The following is a 20,177-nucleotide window of genomic DNA, read 5'->3' as shown; positions in this document are numbered from 1 at the left end:
TGAGATAGTTCATTTTGCATTAGCATCCTTTACCTATCGGATGATGACCTGTGGGCACAGAGTGAGTCATGATGTCTGTTTTTGGAGATGGAATGATTAGGGAAAGGTTGGTAGGCAGAATTTTATTGGGTTTAGAGATATTAGTAACAAGCTGTGCAATGCTGAAAACATGGCACCAGGAACAGAGAAATTATGTGTCTGAAAGTGTAGTACAGATGTTTACTAAGGTTCTATCCAATGCTAAAATGTAACTGGCCTTCTTTGGAAGTCAAATAGGAAGATCTTTTTATCTTTTCTAGTGAGATGACACATGGACCAGTATTTAGAGGTTGGAGGACAGGTAGGAAAGAGTATGAAGAACATTTTCTGGAACTAACTGCTTTTCCTTTACAATATTATACCTTTTGGGGGTATGACAGTGTCATAAGGGATTCTGTTGACTGCACAATACCTTCACAATATCGTATCTATTTTCACAGTATCGTGCTTTTTTAGATATGCTAGTTTCTGTCAGTGAAGGGGTTCTATAGCCTTCAAATATTGTGGGAGACTTTATTGTAACTGTTTTGATGGAATTAACAGATGAGCAGAAGAGGGCAGAATTACACAGAAAATTCTTTGGTGTTATATTTCCTAAAGGGAAATATTTTTATTTCATTCCTAAAGATACTTCTTCAGGATTCCATGGTTGGGATAAGTGTTTTCCATTTACCTCCAGACCTCATACAGATGCACTGTCTCCTTACTTTCTACCCAGGGAGCTGACCTATATGGATTCTGTCAGCAGGCTGCCACACCATGTAGCTTCCAGTTACTCTGGTTAGTGAAAGGATGGTGGGAGAAGAATGAATTCAAGGTATTTGTCCCTGATCAACTCCTCTGAAGTCATCTTAAGCTGTCAATGCTCTTTACAGGTCATCACATCACCCTCAAAGTAGTTGTTCACTACAGAAAGTTCTCTCCTTCTGGATACCGGTAACCTTTCTCTTTCTCCCTTCATCAGCTCTAGGGGTGGAGACTTTTCTGCTTAGATTTTCAGGTTCCTTCATTATCCCTGTGTTTTATATATTCCCTGTAATTACCTCTTTGTAAATTAATTCTCCAGAATTAATTTGAGTGTGTTCTGTCTCCTGTTGAGAATATGACTAATACACATACAGTTGTACAGATTGAAAATGAAAGGGAAATAGAAATTCTGGAATATCTTCTGTCACATTCTTACTCTCTTTCTCAGCCACTAACTTTCTTAATGACCTTAAGTGCCAAGCAGGGAACAAAGCTTACAGACAATTAGAAACAACTCACAAATGCCAAATTCATTTCCCAGACATCTCTTACTGCTTTCCCCATCCTTTCCAGTATTCTGCTCTACTCCCACTTCTCTAGGTGCTGTCAACAGAAGGGCTCCATCAAAAGCAGAGGTGTTCTTTGTCTTCTTTTATCTTCAGAGCCTGGAACATTGTAAATACTAAACGATTGCTTGTATAATGAGTACATGGAACTATCTCTTTCTTAAAACTCTTCCCAGTCAACCCAGCGCTGGTCCATTTCTCTTCCTTTGTTGAGGCTGTTTAGTGCTTTTTTGCCATCATGCATGAGAGGGCTGTTGTACATTTACTAGTTTACTAAATGGTTTCGTTGATGTTTACAACAGCTTTATTGAGATATAATTTACATACCCTTCTGTGTACTAATTTAAAATGTATATGTCCTTAAACTTTAACATACTAACCACCACAATTTTAGGTTATTTCCATTACCTTCTCCCCCCAAAAAACAAAACCCTGAACCCCACTATTCAGCTTGCATTTCATTCAGAGAGTACTCAATTTTCTGCCTCATGAACTTTCTTATTCTGAACATTTTGTATAAATGATATCATACAAAATGGCTTCCTTTACTTTGCATAATGCTTTTAAGGTATATCCAAGTTGTAGTGTGTATCAGTATTTTTTCTTTTATGACTGAACAGTATTTCACTATATGAATATGTCACATTTTACTCTATCCACTAATTGATGGACATTTAGATTCTTTCTCCAGAATACTCCTAATGGTTTAACAACTAGATGAGTACAAAAAAATTTTGACTTGGAGCATTTGTTGATTTTCACAGTGCAAACATTTCCATCATGGCTGATTGCTGGTTACATGTTACAAATGAACACAGAATGGAAAAGGAGCTAAAATAGGTTCTTGTCAGTTCCTATGAGGCACTTCCAGCATTCCACTAACTATCTTTACTGGTAGATCACTCACATGACCAGAAATATGACCCCCTGCCTTGAGGTTTCCACATATTATCATATTAGGATAATAACAATAAAACAAAAGTAGTAGGTTAACTACCACTCACTGAGCCCCTTCTCTGTGGTGGACACTGTGCTAAGTATTTTTCCCTTTAATTCTCCATCATTGGTCAGGTCATCTTGTTAGTCATCAGCTCCCAACTACCAGTATTCTATGCCTGATTCACTTTCTCCTGGACGATCTCCCTGCCATTTCTTAAATAGTTCAAACATATTTCACAGTTTTAGTACATGCTTCCTCTACCTGGCACTCTCTTGTTCCAGTTATCAACAAAGCTATTTGCTCGTTTCCATCACATCTCTGCTCAGGTGTTCCCTCTTCAGAAAGGCTTTTCCTCCATCGCATCCCCATATCGAATCTTTTACCAAGGTTAGTTTTCTTCATAGCACTTATCCTTGATATTCTCTTATTCTGTACATTGATTTTCTGACTGTTTTCCCACTATTGCGTAAGCCCCTTGAGGGCAGATCTTTGTTGTACTCACACTTGTGTCCAGTGCCAAGGCCATGCCCTTTGCCTTGCTGATTAAGCCAAGAAATTTGAAATTTTTAAACAAATGCCTGTCTTTCTCCCTCTGGGTTTCCTGTCCTGTCAGGGGGATGTGCAGAGTATATTTTAACTTCGTCCCTGCAGTACGGATAGTACACGGTGCACAAGGATGAAGGAGAATCCAGTAACAGGGCTGAGTGACTCTCATTTGGAGCCAAACTGAAAGTATATGCATCCCAGCTCTGACCGATTGACTGTGTGCCTTGAGTTAAATTATTCAACTTCCCAGAGTTTTCTCATCTTTAAAAGGTGTTGAACAAATTACATTGATATGTTACTAGAAAGTGATCAACTCAGAGCAAGTTCTCAGTGCACCTTGTCTGCCTGACTCTGCGGTGTCTTCTGGGAGCAAGTTTTATTCACTGTGGGAGTCATGTATGTGGGGGAGCTGCAGGGAGGCCTTGTGGAAGTCTGGACCTGTCTCCTCTGCAGCTCTTTGCATGTGGGACATCCCAGGTTGGCCTACTATCCCAGCTTGTTCACCTGCTTTTGTGTTTCTGCAAAAGAGGAATCCCCTAGGCTTCAAGAAAGTGTCATCAAGGTGCTTCTCTTTCCTGCTAACCACCTGGTTTAGTCATTAGGTTTAGAAAAGGTCCAAGGGAAACCTTATGGTATTTTCAGTCTGATTGACCAGATCTAAAGCATTCCCCACGACAGAAGAAAGAACTGCCTCCCCTATAGAGAGGAGCGATCTTTGTGCATAAGCCTTGGGACATTGAGAATAAAGGAAGCATCAATGGCCCTGTGAGACTGAGTGGAGAAAGGAAGAGGAGATGGCAAGTAATTCAAGAAAGGAAGAGAACTGTCCGGTGTCCCGGTCTGGCCAGAAGGAAGTCCCCTGAGGCCCTCCCATCCACGCGCTCTAAGGCCCTGCTAGGCAGGGATTCTAAACCGAGTCACTGCTTTGTATCCTCCTTGCATATGCCCACCCGCCCCATCCGTGAGTTCGGTTAAAGAGCCGCTGTCACAGGAAACTTGACTGGGTAATTTCGGGGAAATGCAGTTCCATTAACATTTACTGAACACCCACGAAGTACTGGGCAGTCCCAGGAATCCTGAGAAGCAGCAGAACCCAGTCTTACCCCAGAAAAAAAAAGCCTGCTTGTCTCTGAGAGTCCTCTTTACCGCGGAGTCTGCTTCTGGGTTCAGATCCTTGCAAAACATCAACAGTTCTCCGTGTGAGCGAGGGCTCTTAATGGGCCCCAGGGGCCCTGGTGAAAAGCTCAAGATTCAGGGGGCGAGGAAAGGGAGGACTGGGGAGGTAAGGAAGGACTGAGTGGGGAGGAATTAGGTGTTTCTTCTCATCCAAGTCCAATCCAGAGTGGGCTGTGTCCCCAGCGCAGCCTCTGGCGGTCCAGAGACTCTTCCCGGAACAGCCTGGCATCCTGGCCGTGGACTTTGGCTCGTCCGCGCCTGCTTCCTCCTCGCAGCTCCCCCCGGCGGGCTGCGGCTCTCCGGGGCGTGTCCTGCCCCACCTCCCTCTCTCTGTGGTCCACTCAACTGGTTACGGCGGCGGTGGCAGAGCGGCGGCGGCAGCAGGCAGAAGCGAGAGCAGCCGCAGCTCGGGTTCCGCGAAGGAGCGGTGGCGGCGGCGGCCCGTCGGGCACCTGAGCTGAGCAGAAGTAGCAGGACCGAGGGGGTGGAGTCGGTGCCGGCCGCTCTAAGCCACAGAAGGACCCGGCTCCCCGGGCTGGGATCCACCGTTGGGAACAACCTGAAGGCGGGGCTGAGGGGTGGCACCGAGCTGGGGATGCTGTGGCGGGGAAGCATGTGTATGAACAGCTAGAGGCCTCCTCTTCCTCCTCCTCCTGGTCCTCCTCCTCCTCGGGGCAGGTAAACGTTTGTTCCAAGGGTAGACAGCCCAGGAGAGCGGTGCTCAGGACCATGACAAGCTTTGGCTTGGACTTCGGGGAGGTGGAAACTTTCCTGGACCGGCACCCAGAGTTGTTTGAAGATTACTTGATGCGCAAAGGGAAGCAGGAGATGGTGGAGAAGTGGTTGCAGAGACACAGTCAGGGTCAGGGTGCTCCGGGCTCCAGGCCTGCTCCAGCTGGCACGGGTGGCATGGCCTCTGGCAGTGGCAGAGGCTGCAGCAGCGTTGGTGGCAGCACCGGAGCAGATGGCTCTGCCAGCAGCCAACCCACTCCTGGCGGTGGGGACAGTGGCGGGATTCCCTTGAGTCCCAGCTGGGCCAGTGGCTGCCGGGGCGATGGGAGCCTGCAGCGGAGAGCCTCTCAAAAAGAGCTGAGGAAGAGTTTTGCTCGCTCCAAGGCCATCCATGTGAACAGGACCTACGATGAACAGGTGACTTCCCGGGCCCAGGAGCCCCTGAGCAGTGTTCGGCGGAGGGCACTTCTCCGGAAGGCCAGCTCTTTGCCCCCCACCACAGCTCACATCCTCAGTGCCCTGCTGGAATCAAGGGTGAATCTGCCTCAGTATCCCCCTCCAGCCATCGACTACAAGTGTCACCTCAAAAAGCACAATGAGCGTCAGTTCTTCCTGGAACTGGTCAAGGATATCTCCAATGACCTTGACCTCACCAGCCTGAGCTACAAGATCCTCATCTTTGTCTGTCTCATGGTGGATGCTGACCGCTGCTCTCTCTTCCTAGTGGAAGGGGCAGCTGCTGGCAAGAAGAGCTTGGTCTCTAAGTTCTTCGACGTGCATGCAGGAACCCCACTGCTGCCATGCAGCAGCACAGAGAACTCAAATGAGGTGCAGGTCCCCTGGGGCAAAGGCATCATTGGCTATGTCGGGGAGCATGGAGAAACCGTCAACATTCCTGATGCCTACCAGGTAGGACTTTGCATTGTCCTGTTTTCCCCAAGCCTTCTGGCTTGGGAGCCAAGTCTTCCATTACCCTTGGCATCCAGGAACATCATTCATTTAGACTCTTCACAATATAATATTGCTATTTAAATTTCATCTTTGAGATTAGCCTTTTTAGACTTGTTAGACCTGTTACAGTATCTTTGGTATGGGGTGATGGTGGCTTATGGGAAGTGCATATATGATATAGTAACATCACACATTTCCCTCCCAAAGTATTCTGCCATTAAGAATCTTATTTCATGATTTTACAGTGCTAGGGAAGCATGTCTGCTCTAGAATTCCGGTGTTAAGTCTGAAAATTTGAGTATTTTGTTATCTCTCATTTTTTAGAGGACCAAAATGCTTTTTTATTCTCCAATTCAGGGTTGGAAAGGGAGAATACCTAAGTACTTCCTTATCTCTTTTTCTAGCTTAAACTTCCATGAGGTCCAACGTAGGAAAGAAGAGGTAAAGAGAACAAAGTCAGAGAGGAACAGACTTCGAACCCATTTGTGTCATTTTAGCATCTATTTAATTGTTTCTGTTGTTGAGTTTCGAGAAGTGGGACAAACAGAAGGGCTTGGTTATCCTTAGGCTTCCATACAACATTCTCTATAGCCAGTTTTTAACAGGGCTCAGCAAATAGAGTTTTAGCTTATAAAATAAACAGAAATATTGATCATGTTTTAGCAGCTCCAGAGGCAATCAGTAGGGTAAACAAAATCATTTGATATGGAAAAGAAAAAACAACAGGCAGTTGTCTAGTTTTCCTAACCTTTCATTTTCACAGTGATTTGAACTACTTGTCAGATGCTGGACCTGAAATCCAGTTAATTTTAATTTCTTTAGTATTATTTCCTACACACGTTGAAGCTGTCACTTTCTATGAGACTTCTTCAGAGTTCGTAAGATTTTAAAAGTTCTTATCCGTGATTATCAATGTTTTGTAGTAATTAAAGACTACTGGGGCTGGAGGTTTAGCTCAGCGGCATAAGCACCTGCCTTGGAAGCAGGCAGTCATGAGTTCGATCCCCGGTACCGATAAAAAGGAAAAAGACAAAAAAAAAAAAAAAAAAATCATAAAGACTACTGCTTCCAGTAGTTTTAGAGTGGTATTTGCCTTGTAAAAGTTTGGTTGCTGTTGTTCAGAATAGCAAAAGTGGTTGACAGGAACATTAAATGTGAAAATTTCTCAATTTTGTCTGAAACTTTACAATTTTACATAGAAAACTGACTGTAGTTTAAAAATGTCATTTTTGTAAGCTATCTGTCAACTTACTCCTTTAAATACTAAGGGATACCTGTCAAAATACTATTTTTGTAGTCCTTTTGTTATACAGTAGGTGCATTATTCATTTTTCCTTCCTGGAGATATTTTAGGCTTAGGTCCGATAACCAATTAAAGATTTTCAACAAGTGTCTATTTCTCTACAATCTTGGGAAACCCATCAGAAGAAATAGAATAAGAAATACTAATTGATATGTTGAAGATTCTATAAAATATTGGTAATGCATTACTAATATTTTTCCTATTACAGTATTTCCTTATCCTTATTGTGTGGTTGGACTAAAAGAATTCATTTCTAGTTGGATGATGCTTATTAAAGCTTGGAGGTGCAGTCTTTCCTCTTTATTGTGTTTACTTTTCTAGGACATTTCCAATTTTCTCTTATTTCTATAGTTTTTGTTTCTAATTGTCCTCTCTTAACCCCACATGTTTTTTTAATGCTATTAATATACTGCCCTTTTTCCAAGAGCATAGTTCTTGATCTCTTCAGCAGTTAACTTGTCTTCCTGCTGCCTAGCATTGTGGCTGTGGGTGTTATCACAGGCAATGAAAATCAGCTTTCCAGCAGCTGTTGCTTTGTGTGAGCTCTGCCCTTACTGTGCAGACAGACTCTGTAAAGCAAACTTGCTGTTTAATATTTGGACTTTGACATTGGGAAAGAGTGTAGTATGGTAGCCATAAGTAAGACCTGGTTGTTGGAGGGCTAACGAAAGGCAAGAAGGGGAATTTACGGTTTAGGATCTTGGATCACTTTGCTTTTATGGTGTATTTGTACAATTTTAATTTGGTGGTGTTTTTCTTAATTTATGGTACTGTTCTTCAATAAAACTGCTCTTTTCTTTATTTTACTAGACTATTGTCATCATTGTTGTGACCTAGGGAAAATTGTTTATCTCCCAAAGTCTCAATTTTCCCATCAACAAAATGAAAATAATAACACCTACTTGGCAAGGCTTATTGAGAAAATAAAATGAAATACTTCATCAAAGCTCCTGAAACAATACCTGGCATGGTGCAATTACTCAAGAAATGGTAGCAGTTTGTGGTGATAGTTTGCTAGTACTTTTCTCTTTATTTCATTTGAAATTTTTCTACTCATCTGAGAATAATGAGAACTCAGTACATTCTGACCAGCCTAATCTTTCCCTGAGCCATGCTCTGCTTCTGAGTATTTTACAACTAACTTTACTTCTAGGAATATCAAAATAGGTAATCTTCTACTCTGTACTTATGATTTTGCTAAATGTAGCTACTAACTCTCAACGTAGTCTCTCAAAAGTTCTGCACTATTTTACTAATTCATGCATCATAAACTTTCTAGAGTTGTGTTAATTTTGTATCTTTCGCCAGTTCTAACGCTCTTCCTGTCCTTTCCATTTCCTGCTCTTAAAGATTTCTCATAATGGAATCCAACAACCTTCCAATTGCATGTTTTAATTATAATGCAGTTTCATTCATATGTAATATATATATAAAACATTTTATGTAAAAATTAAATAACTTCTTATAAACTAATACAATACATCTTGAAGATCTTCTTTTAGTGTTTTTTTTTCTGAGATAAGATCTCTATATATTTCATACTGACCTTGAACTCACTTTGTAGCCCAGTCTGGCCTTGAGATGTTCCTGCTTTGATTCAGCTTGTGTACTTTTTTTATTTCAGGAGAAGAAATTTTTACCACACATAGTTTTTAAAATTTTAATCATTTGCTAGATTAATGGTCTTGTTCTTGATATTTATTGACCATCTTTAGGAGGAAAATGGTGAGAGGATGTGACTGGATGTGCTACACAAGTGGATAGACAGGCAAGGCTTGTGAAAGAAGGAACCAAACATTCATAGCATGAGGAAAAAGGCATTGCAGACACTGAAGAAACTGTGATGATACACATGCATTCTGAGCCAAGGGGAGCATATTTAATGAAGTACTGAAGTTGAATAAAACTTCAGCAGCAAGAACTCCCCTCTGTTTATTTCATTATTTTGCATTATTTTTCTTAATTAGTCCTAAAAGGGACTTGAAATAAGGAGATTAATAAAGAATTGCAAGTGGAAAAACAAATTAATTTTAGGTATGCAGTCTGATGATAGTGGCTATAATTTATATTTTCTCCCTGAGTTGTAAGTTATTAAACAGCTCACTTTAATATTGTAATGAATAAATTGCCCTCAAGAGGTTGAAAATAAGAGCACTCAAGTAACAGGTGTTCTCTTTGAAAATATTCTAAACATTCAGAATATAATACTTTAAACATTAATAAAAGTGTGAGTTGAATTTGTGTTAGTGTTGATAATGATGATACAGGTGTTTGATGGAGTTGTGTCTGAAAAGCAACAGAATGTTTTGTTATGTGAGTGGAAAGGAAAAAAGCTATGACGCAAAAGAATTCCAGGTGTGCTTTCAGAAGATCTGATCTGTTTATACAACAGATTCATTTGTTCACCAGACTCAGCAGAGAGGCACTGAGAGCCCGTTATATCCAGTGCCCCCAGTGGGGAGCTTTTGGGTGGGTACAGAGATGGAAAGGCATGCTTCTTGTCCTCCCAGTGCTTACAGTCAAGGGCAATGTGCTCTGCATAGACAGCTACTATCAATCTGTATTTAAATGGCAAAGCTAAATGATATTTCTCTTGGAGTGGATTCATTATGTGACTTTGCTTATGATAGAAGACTTCATAGAAGAGGTACCATTCAAGCTGTAAGAAGAGTTAAAATTCCCAATTTGAGATGGTTGTACAGTAAGGAGAAGTGAACCAGACACTGCAAAAACGGCTTTAGTAGAGACAAAGTGATGAACAAGTATAAGATATGTAGAGGAGACAGTGAGTGCTTTAATTTGATGTATAAATTAAAGCAGCAGTACAAAAAAGACCACTTGCCTGAAGAGTTTGCTAACCGTAGGCCACAGAAGTCCTTAAAGACATCTTTACAGATCACAGTGGTGTTTTGGGTAATTTGGTGATGATTGCTCAGTGGATTGAACAGGGAAGAGCTGCAAAAATAATTAGAAGTCTAATATGATGTCATAATGAACAATTGAATTAAAGTAGCAGTATTGGGAATGGGCATGAGGTGACAAAAGGAGGCTCCAGCTGGCTGTAAAGAAGTCAGTCTACCCTTTTGAAAACCTTCTTTCTAAACAATAGCAATGTCCAGACTGGAAATATCAAGCAATTACGATTGGGAAATTTTTGGTGTCTTCATTTGAGTGGTGGAATGACCTGTCATGAGTTGAATGTGCCCTGGTGCTGCCTGTCTTTGAATGGAGATGATCACAATCATGCACCAGCCAGATGGTGTGGAGCATATCCTTGATTCCCCATAACTCCACTTGGGCCCCATACCGGAGCAAAAGGCAATGGCATCCATGGGGTGTGCCCCCTCTAACAGATGTGATTGGTTGCTGTCCTGATCTCACAGGAAGAGTAAGCGGGGAGGCTTGTGAGGCCTAGACCCCTACAGGAAGATGAGCAGGTCCTCAAGAACCAGTCTTGGGCACAGAATAGAAGGGGAGATTGAATGTCAGTCAAGGCTTTAGGCTCTAGCCTCACACTCCATTGTTCCATTGCACTTAACCTTCAAAACACAAATTCAAACACAGAATTTTAAGAATATCACACAAGGCTACATTAATCTTCAGGTAACCCCTTCACCCACCAGCTGCCCTGGTCACATGCTCATGAAGCTGTCCCTGGTCCAGATTATCAGTCTTACTAAATCTAGGGTGGGTTTGTTCAACGTTAGCCCAGTGTCTACTGTAGCCTTCCCCCTTGACCTCAGCTCTATCCTAATTAAATTATATGCCATTTTTAATGCCTGAATAGACTTTTGTAACTCAGCAATCTGCATCCTTTTCCAGGGACTACTTTTGATGATCTTTTGGATGATCTTTGTCCATGAAAGCCCTACTGTGCAATCTCATGATATAAGAATGAAAAACTGATCACTTATTCTTGAGAAGAGATGGAAAACTAAAGAAAAATTATACATTAAATTTTATTTAAGGGTACATTGTGCTATAGTGATATATTCATATTTATTATATATTAACTAATACTATAGTAGTATGATATCATTTTAGAATAATCACCATTGAGGTAAATACATTAAAGGTGTTGGCATCTGAAGGAATTGCTTTTAGATATATTGACAATACAACAAAAGTATTTCCATCCCAAATGAGGTAGTGCTGATGGATGTGTTCCATTATTCTATGATTCAGTTGCAGAGATCTGCTTAACAGGTAGACGTTGACCTCACTTTAAACCTAGTTTACAAAGAAGTTTCATGAAATCTTATTTCAGCTTTGCATACAATGTTAAAACAATTCCCTGAATCCCATGAACAAGTTTACTAGTCCAGAGGCAGAAATGATTTTGTGGTTGCAGCAGGAAACATTTGCTATTTTAGCCTCTCTTCCTGACAGACAGTTGCTCATGATTAAAAACAATCATGAATTGTATTTGCCACTTTGTAAATGAGGCTAGATTACAGAAAAGTACAGTTTCTCCAAAATCCTGGAAAGGTAATATAAGGTTAATTTTTCCTTAGCCCAAAGACTAAATGTTAACTAATCTGACTGATATATTTTGGTTCATGAGGTTTGGGTCACCTGTTTATTTACAAGGCAGGCTTAATTTGGATACTTCATTTCATGTTTAATATAGTGTGGAGGAGGCATATGAAGTTTTCCTCTGAAACAACTTTGAGTTTTTTTGTGGGAAAATAAATCCTTGAGGTGATACTTTCGTCACTTATTTTAAGAGTAATATTTGCAATGTAACCACATTCTTTTGGTTAGTGGAATTTGAATAATAAGGCAGTTTAATCATAGGAGAGTGGGTTTGGTTTCTAATATTTTAGGAGAAACTTTGGTTAGTGGTCATTTATAGAAATTAAGGCTAAATTTATTTATTTTTAGAATTAAAATACAGACTTTCCTGACATTAAAAATGTACCTTCTGGCTGGGGATTTAGCTCAGCAGCATAAGTGCCAGCCTGGCAAGCACATGGACATGAGTTTGATTCCCAGTACCAAAAAACATATATATATATTTTTTTCTATAATTCTTAGACTTTAATTTTTTAAAATTAAATTTTAATTTAAATTTTAATTCTTTTGGTACCAAGGATCAAACTCATGACCTCAAGTTTGCCGGGCAGGTGCTACGCCACTGAGCTATATCTCTGGTCCAAGGCTTTCTCATTAATTGTTTGGTTTCAACTAAACAGTCGTTTCACATATTAATGGTAAATTGTGATTCCTATCCAAAATATATTGTTATGCTAGTGCAAATTTCGGACAAGGAATCTTTTTCACCTGAGTGAAAGAATGAATAAATTACATTTTAAACAATGTAAACGGGAAGCTCTGGTCTAAATTAACAGTATCGCCATTTCTTGGGGTACTAACTGTGAGCCAGGCATTAGTTGATTAGCAAGCATTTTCATTTGATCCTCTCAACAATCCTTATTTTGCAGAAGAGGAGACTGAGTTTGGCAGGTAAGTAATTTTCTCAAAGTGATTCAGGAGGTGAGGAAGGGATCTGAGATGCAAATTGAGGCCCGTATCCTGCAAATTTCATAGCCAGCCGCTCCTGGGGATGCCTCTCTGCACCATTAACTACTGAATGCACATTCATGCCTATCCCTTTGCTTTCTCCTTTTCTCTGAATGTCTAAACCTTCTTACCTTTTAAAGTTTCATCTGCAAGAAACTGTTGCTAATTCCTACCCTGTCCCACCTAAACTGCACATCATTTTGCTTTCCTTTGAACTTCTGTGACACTTTAAAATACCTGTTCTACTTTCTTAGAAGTATAACTGTTTGAATATTTATCTTAAATGATCCCTTAAACTTGAACTTTTTGAGATCTAAATCATGACTTCTGCACTTCACTTACTCTGCAGTAGATCCTATGTACGACTTAATACAGGATGATTAAAATATACAGTGAATGCTCAAATAAAACAATATATTACTTTAGAACATACATCATTACTAATCCCCCTAAAATAACCCTCAAACACACTTATCCTGTTGTTCTTGCCACTTTTTGAAGCAGTTCTGGAAGTCCTCTTCAATGAGTATCCTTATGAGGTGTGATTAGTAAGAGAACAATCCAAGTGGCATCCAATAGAAAACGAGTCTTGTAAAAATGTTACAATGTGATGTCATTCACCTGTCACTGGACCTGACACTGGGTGACTTCTGCTTTCCCTAAAGTCAAAATGATCATGAAAGATAAACGTTTTTGAATGGAGTAGGGAAAACAAGGCAGCTACAACAGCACAACTAAAGAATTATAACAAGGAGGACTTCCAGGACTGCGTCAGAAAGTGGCTAGACTAAGTATGTTTGAAGCAAAGGCAAGTATCTTGAGAACTGATGCCAATGTATCTTTTCCTGTAATAAATTTAAAAATTTTAAACATTCACCATATTCTTTGATCACACTTCATGCATGGTCTTATACTCATTTATTAGTAACTAACTATACTATAGTATTAGTTAATATATAACAAATATGAATATATCACTATAGCACAATGTACCCTTAAATAAAATTTAATGTATAATTTTTCTTTAGTTTTCCATCTCTTCTCAAGAATAAGTGATCAGTTTTTCATTCTTATATCATGAGATTGCACAGTAGGGCTTTCATGGACAAAGATCATCAAAAGTAGTCCCTGGAAAAGGATGCAGATTGCTGAGTTACAAAAGCCTATTTAGGCATTAAAAATGGCATATAATTTAATTATGATGGAGCTGAGGTCAAGGGGAGGGCTGCAGTAGACACTGGGTTAACGTTGAGCAAATCCACCTAGATTTGGTAAGACTGATAATAATTGGGAAATTCATTCTCTGAAATACATATTTTAATTCTTTAGTCCTCATTTTCAAGTTTTTTTTAAAGATAGGGCTTATGAAGCCCAGAAAACTGGGAACTATCTAAACTGCTTGTCTCTGTTAATCAAGTCCTGTATCCATAACTTTTTCCATGTTTTGGAGAGAGGTTGTTTATTTTTTTCTTTTATCTTATTCAGTGTAGAATTCTATTCTCTTATAGAGAGAGCAGACTGACCCTAGCAAATACTAATAACTACCAACACCCTTCTTTCTGCGAAGTTCTAAGAAGAGTGTAAGATGGAGATGGCTGATCCGATTAGTTGAATTTTGTAGCTTTTCATGCTTAGCTCATTCAGAGAGTACATTTTCTTGAAGATAAAACATGCTATATAGCATAAGACCTGGAAGATGTTATTTGTTTCTGTGCAAATCCTTGTGGAAGTGGGAGATTGTATTGATCAAATTTATAATTATTTTTCAGGAACATTGCACTTTCAAATTTATTGATTGCAAATTTCATGCTTCATATATTCTCAAAAAAATCTTACAAAAATTCAAACTTTTAACATGGTTGTGTTTATAATATACTCTTTTTCAAGTCATAGTTATTAGTCATTTGGGGCCATCACCAAGGGAAAGCTATCGTTTCTTGTTATAGTTATCAATAAATTGAGCTGGTTGGTACATCTCTTCTTGAACTGTCATCCCTAGATTTGAAGAGGAAGATGTAACTATCAGAATGAGAGAGACAGACAGACTGAGAGAGAAAGAGACAGAGAGGTGTGTGTAGGAGAGAGAGAGAGAGAGAGAGAGAGAGAGAGAGAGAGAGAGAGAGAGACTGAGAGAGAGAGAGAGACTGAGAGAGAGAGAGAGAGAGAACACAACATCTGTAGGAAAGGGTCTGCCTACTGAGGTGTGGCCTGGGGAGAAGAACTCAGCTACAGGAAAACTGTGACCTGGCTAGGACCTGGAAGAGTGGGAGCTGCCGAGGAAACATTACCTCCACCTCTTCTCAATGCCACTTCTAGGAGTCAGCTTCCTGGCACCGAATATGGCGCAAAAGTTGGTAAGTGCATTAGCAGAGCAAACTAAGAATATCCAGCACAGTTGTGTTTATTATTAGTTCTCTAGTAATTTGGGTGTGTGGTGACCATGTCAAATAGGATTAGGCTTGTTCGACTTGCATCAGTATTTGGAGCATGGCAATCTAAACTTATCAAAAACAGTTCAGAACTGTGATAATAATATTTGCCTTATTCTTTCAAAGTAATTCTATTTATTCTTTTTTTTCTGTTTTGTTTTGTTTTTGAGACGGGATCTCACTCTGTAGTTCAGGCTGGCCTTCAACTTAATATGTAGCCAAGCCTAGCCTCAAATACATGCCCGAACCAGGCAATGTTATTTATTTTTTATTTTTTGAGACATGATCTCACTATGTAGTTCAAAAAAATTCAGGCTGGTCTTGAACCCACTGCTTAGTATATGCTGGCCTTGAACCCACATTGATCCTCTTGCCTCAGCCTCTGGAGTGCTGGGATTACAGCCTTGTGCCATTATGCCCAGCTACTGCTATTCATTTTTGATATTCTATAGCCCCAAAGAAATTGCAGAGGTAGTAGTCTAGGCCAAACACACATAGGAGAAAGAGATAACTTTGGTTCAGTATATGAAACCTTTCTTCTGCACAACCTAATTAAATTAATTTGTTTGAACATTGAACTCTTTACTAATCATGTTGCTGTAAAATAAATCACAATGTAATAAAGTATACGCTAGGTTTGGAATTGTGAATCTTGGTTTTTGTTCTGTTCAGCTTTCCTTTTTTTTCAGCTAGAAAAGTGATAATATGTTAGGATATGTATATCTTACAGTGTTTTGTAAGGATCAGATCATCAGATCTAGTCATTACATTTTCTTGAGATAACAGAAAAGCACTTTCAAAAGAATGAAATAAGAAATGCAAGAGTCACTATTAATGATTTAAAATGCACATTCCACGGTTTATGGAGGCTGACTGTGGAAAGGACCTTACACATGCAAAGGAATTTTTGATCTAAAAAGTGGTGGTACTTCTGTTGACTATTCTCTTGTTTTCTGTATTCTTCATGTTTTGACATTAGTGTATTCTGGAGAGAGTATCTCTCCCAAGGTAGAGAGAGAAAAGAATTCCCTTTAAAGATACCTTTGATATATACACTCCCAAATTCGGAACCCACACCCCCAACCAGTCCTCTGTCAAGTGGTTTGCATGCCAAACCAATATCCCTCTTCCCTATTGAAGGACCAGGTACTAACCACTAGGGATCGCTCTTGTCCCTCAGAGGTCAGCTAAATTATTTAACCAGCTAAATCATTCAATTAGCCAATCTTAAACTTCCACAGTGTACTGTCCCTGTCTCACCCATTCCTTCCCTTGAGAATCCCAGTAATGCCCATGCTACTTCTGCCAACTGACTGGCCTTGGTCCTTCCCCATATAGCTTTGTGTGGCATACTGTGCTCCCTATTTTCAAGGCCTGTGAGTAGAAAATGCTTCTTTCATGACAATCATTTCTGTGTCTGTGTGTCTTACCATATCTGATTAGAACAAAACTATCTATTTGAACATGTACATGTACAGGACTCACTTCATAATACATGATACCTTATACATAGGTAATGACTTTTTAAAAACATAAAATAGATACTGTAAATAAAAATTAAGCAGGAGCATTTACTAGCCATAGCACACATTTTTCATTTGACAAGCACAAGAATGTTGAATTTCTTTTTGTAATTGATCAGTATGCTTATTTTCATGTATAACATATAATACCAAAAGTATACATTGGGTTTCTGTGTAAATCCTTATATGAAATCTCTGGAGTTATTGATTGGATTTTTTGTTGAAATCTTAGTTTTTAACTGTGACATTATTTGGATCAAGTTCTTTCAAACAAAATAAATTCTGTTGCGTGACATTAAAGGGAAGATGAACTGTGATCCTTAGTTCTTGTAACCAAGGGAAAAAAATCTTATTCTTCATATATGCTCAGAAGGTCTTTTAAAAATTTAAACTTCTAAGATGCTTGTATTTATAATCTACTAAGAAATCATAATCTATTAGGCTAACTGAAACTCATGAAATAATTTAATTTTAAATGTGTTGAGCATTTATTAAATGAAAGATAAGCTTTCTTAATGTTTTTCTATTTGGAAATAGTGTTAATTTTAAGGCTGTGGATTATCCTTTCTCTCAGGGACTCCTCCAGTGGACCCCAGTCTCCTTCAAGGTGTTATAACACAGTGTGAAAAGAAAGACCAAGAGGCCAAATGGCGATACAATAGGGATCTGGGATGGCCAGCTGTTCACAGGGAACAAAACACTATGAGGCAGGCAGAGCTTTGGTATTTATTGATCACATTTACATTGAGGGAAATGGTGAGGAGATTATGACTGGTGTGCTAGACAAGTGAATAGACAGGCAACACTTGTGAAAGAGGGAACAAAGCATTCTTGCAAAAAGAACAGAATAGCCAGATTCAGGTTATGGCTGATGGGTAACTTGTTTGGAAGTCGGTTCTGGAAAGAAATTTTCTCTGGAGTCACATGACCTCAGTAGAGATGTTAACTCGTATCTCAGCCCCACAGTCTCATGATCCGCTTATCTGGGCTCACCTATGGCCATTGGTGGTGAGCAACGCTACCCCAACATGCTACTCGCTTGCCTCCATGAAGACATGTATACAACCTTGGCCAGACTTACTATTGAAACCTAAAGTCAATTTATGGAAGTCACCCCTATACAGCCTACTCTGTACTGCTCACAAGTAAGCACAGTCCTATTTGGATCTAGGGGAGGGTGGCATGGTGGCTCTCCACACATTTTTGCCATCTGTACTATTTTATCAGATTATTAGAGTGTTTTAACGTTTACTTTTTTTCAATTAAAAAACTAGAGATATTTCCTTCTCACTTAAATAGCTGTGCGCAGTTTAATGAGTTTACAATTTTTATGGATATTTGGTATGTTAATGTGTGTAACTGCATATTTAAAGTTTAATAATGGCTATAATGGAATTATGAATGGTAGGCTTGGGATTATCCCTGAGTTGCTAAGGAAACCTTTGTAGATTTTTATTCTTTTCTGCATAAAGTTCTCCACAAAAGTGAAACTATAGTGAAGGTTCTTTCTAGTGGTCACTTTATGCTGTATCCTTTTGCTGCCACAAAACTGCTAAGTGAGAAAGTATTTGGTGCAGTAGCAGGTCCAGTGACTTCTCCCTCCCTCTCCCCCTCCCCTTCCTCCTTTTCCTCTTCGCCTGATTTTCTTTCTCCTCCTTCCCAGTCCCTCCTTTTTATCCTCTTTTTTCTCTTTTCCTCTTTCTCCCTCTCCCTCTTCTTCTCTTCCTCCTTCTCCTCTTCTCCCTCCTCTTTCTTTCCTCCTTTTCCTTCTCCTCCTAGTATTGTACTAGGTTCTGAGGTCAAGTTAGTTCCAGGGGTTTAGCTAATAATGCTGAACTAGGCCACTCAGAGGCCAAGTCCTATCATTTTCTCATAGACCTGGATAGGCCGGGCACAGGATCATAGTAGATCTTCTCTACTGGTAATAGATGGTGAAGGGCGAGGTTCCCAGCATGTTCGTCTCTCTAACATTCACAGAAAGAACTACCCAGGTTGAGAGGATGAAAGCAGGAGAGGCAGATATCAGCTGTGACTCTCGTATGACACTAGACTGGGACTTTAGGACAACAGCAATGTTGCAGTTAATAATGGCAATGTTGAAGCACAGGAGACACATCTTGCTATTCATATTTATTTCAACGACAGTGATAAGAAGGAAAGTTAATGATTTGCTCAGGGGAGTATGCTGGGAGCCCCCTGAGGTAGAGGACGTAACTGAAGTCAGATTAATGTGTATAGAGAGCCCAGAATCAAGTTTTTGATGACAGCAAGTGTACCACCATGGCCACTATTTTTTCATTCCTCCCGAAATATTTGTGTTTCTCTCATCTGTATGTCCAGGAGGCATCCTTCAAGATTGACACTTTCTGTTTTGTACTCTAGGTATTTTAGTTAGGATTATCTACCTCTGCCTGAGAAAACACTTAATTCTATGAGAAACAAGCAGGTCTAAAATCACCAATGGCCAGTTTTCTTAAACAGCTAAGTGACATTTCCAAAGACAGCAATCATAGCAATTAATGTGCTAAAGCTAAAAGGAACAGTAATGTCAACAAATGCATTCACCAGCATTTTCAAAGTCTTCTCAAAGTCTAGCTCTCGTTAACCCTGTCTTTGTTCTTTTGTCTTCTTCCACTTCTTCTTGCTCCTTTTTATTTTTTCGCCTTTTGCTTTCCTCTCTTCTTGGCTGACCCTGCACGGCATTGTTGTTTTGTGTAACGGCTTCTCCCATCCCTCCCCAGTCTACACCTCCTTCCCTTTCTGCCCACTCTTCCTCCTACTTCCTGTGCTGCATCTTGCCCATCTTTCCCCTCACTCTCCTCTTTGATTTGTCCTTTCTTGCCCTATTTGACCTTTACATAAAACTAATATGGAAAATAGTTATTCATTTTTAGTTTTTAATTTCAGAATCTCACAGCCCTCCTTTGGTAAACAACTTTTTTTATTGACATATGTCCATAATTGTATCCTTTTCAATTTTAAAATTGGATACATGAAATATTTGTTTTTCTTTTAAATACACAAAGTTTAATTACGTTTTAAACTGCTACCCCATGTGGACCTTGCTTGTATTTTATTTCCTGTGAGTCAAAGCCTTGCAATATAAAAAGGACCTTGCCCCAAGAACATTCTAAGTAGGACAATATTGAGGAAATTGATATTTAAACACATGGTATATAACACCTAACCTTTTATTAAAATGAGGACAATGATAAGTATTCTTTCCTTGATAAATCTCTGCTTAGTACCCACCAGGAACTCTTAGCAACAGTAACACAGAAGTTTCCATGCCAGCAAGTCTCAGGCTCATTGACTGAGGTCTTGTCTCTGTTAACCTGAAGTTTTTTATTTCTTTGTACACAGAAAGAAATATTTATCATCTTCCTGAATCTACCAAGAATCATGTGGGATTTAACCCATCTGTTTTTATATTTCTTCTCCGCCAATGTTTTAATGCTTCAAAACTTGCTTGTTCTTTTGTAAAATTCGGCCACAGGTCTTGCTGCTGCCCTTCTCTGACAGCCCATCAAAGGGAAAGGCAACCAAACTTTACGAGCTGTGTAGCTATGTTTCTGAGAGCCAGCATTTTGTCGTAACTGAGAAATATATGGAACCAAAAGATTTGTATGTTTCTTCATTATTTCTACCAGCCTATGTGGAAAGGTATTTATTTTTTATCACACTAGCTTTATGCAAGACGTT

General features: G+C 39.6%; 1 protein-coding gene across 1 annotated transcript in view; it reads left to right on the top strand.

Annotated features, from left to right (window-relative positions):
- The first annotated feature begins 4,101 nt into the window (after positions 1-4,101).
- The window catches only part of Pde11a (phosphodiesterase 11A), a 386,279-nt gene continuing 370,203 nt past the window's right edge, over positions 4,102-20,177 (top strand). The window contains exon 1 of the mRNA XM_063259356.1: positions 4,102-5,655. Coding sequence (XP_063115426.1) covers positions 4,744-5,655 — 912 coding nt within the window. The 5' untranslated portion in view covers positions 4,102-4,743. The remainder of the gene's footprint in view (positions 5,656-20,177) is intronic.

Source organism: Cavia porcellus, unplaced genomic scaffold, assembly GCF_034190915.1.
Source record: "Cavia porcellus strain 051 isolate PalLab524CR breed Dunkin Hartley unplaced genomic scaffold, mCavPor4.1 scaffold_12, whole genome shotgun sequence".
NCBI lineage: Eukaryota > Metazoa > Chordata > Mammalia > Rodentia > Caviidae > Cavia > Cavia porcellus.
The sequence above is the reverse complement of the archived record's forward strand: the minus strand, read 5'-3'. Positions and strand labels throughout refer to the sequence as shown.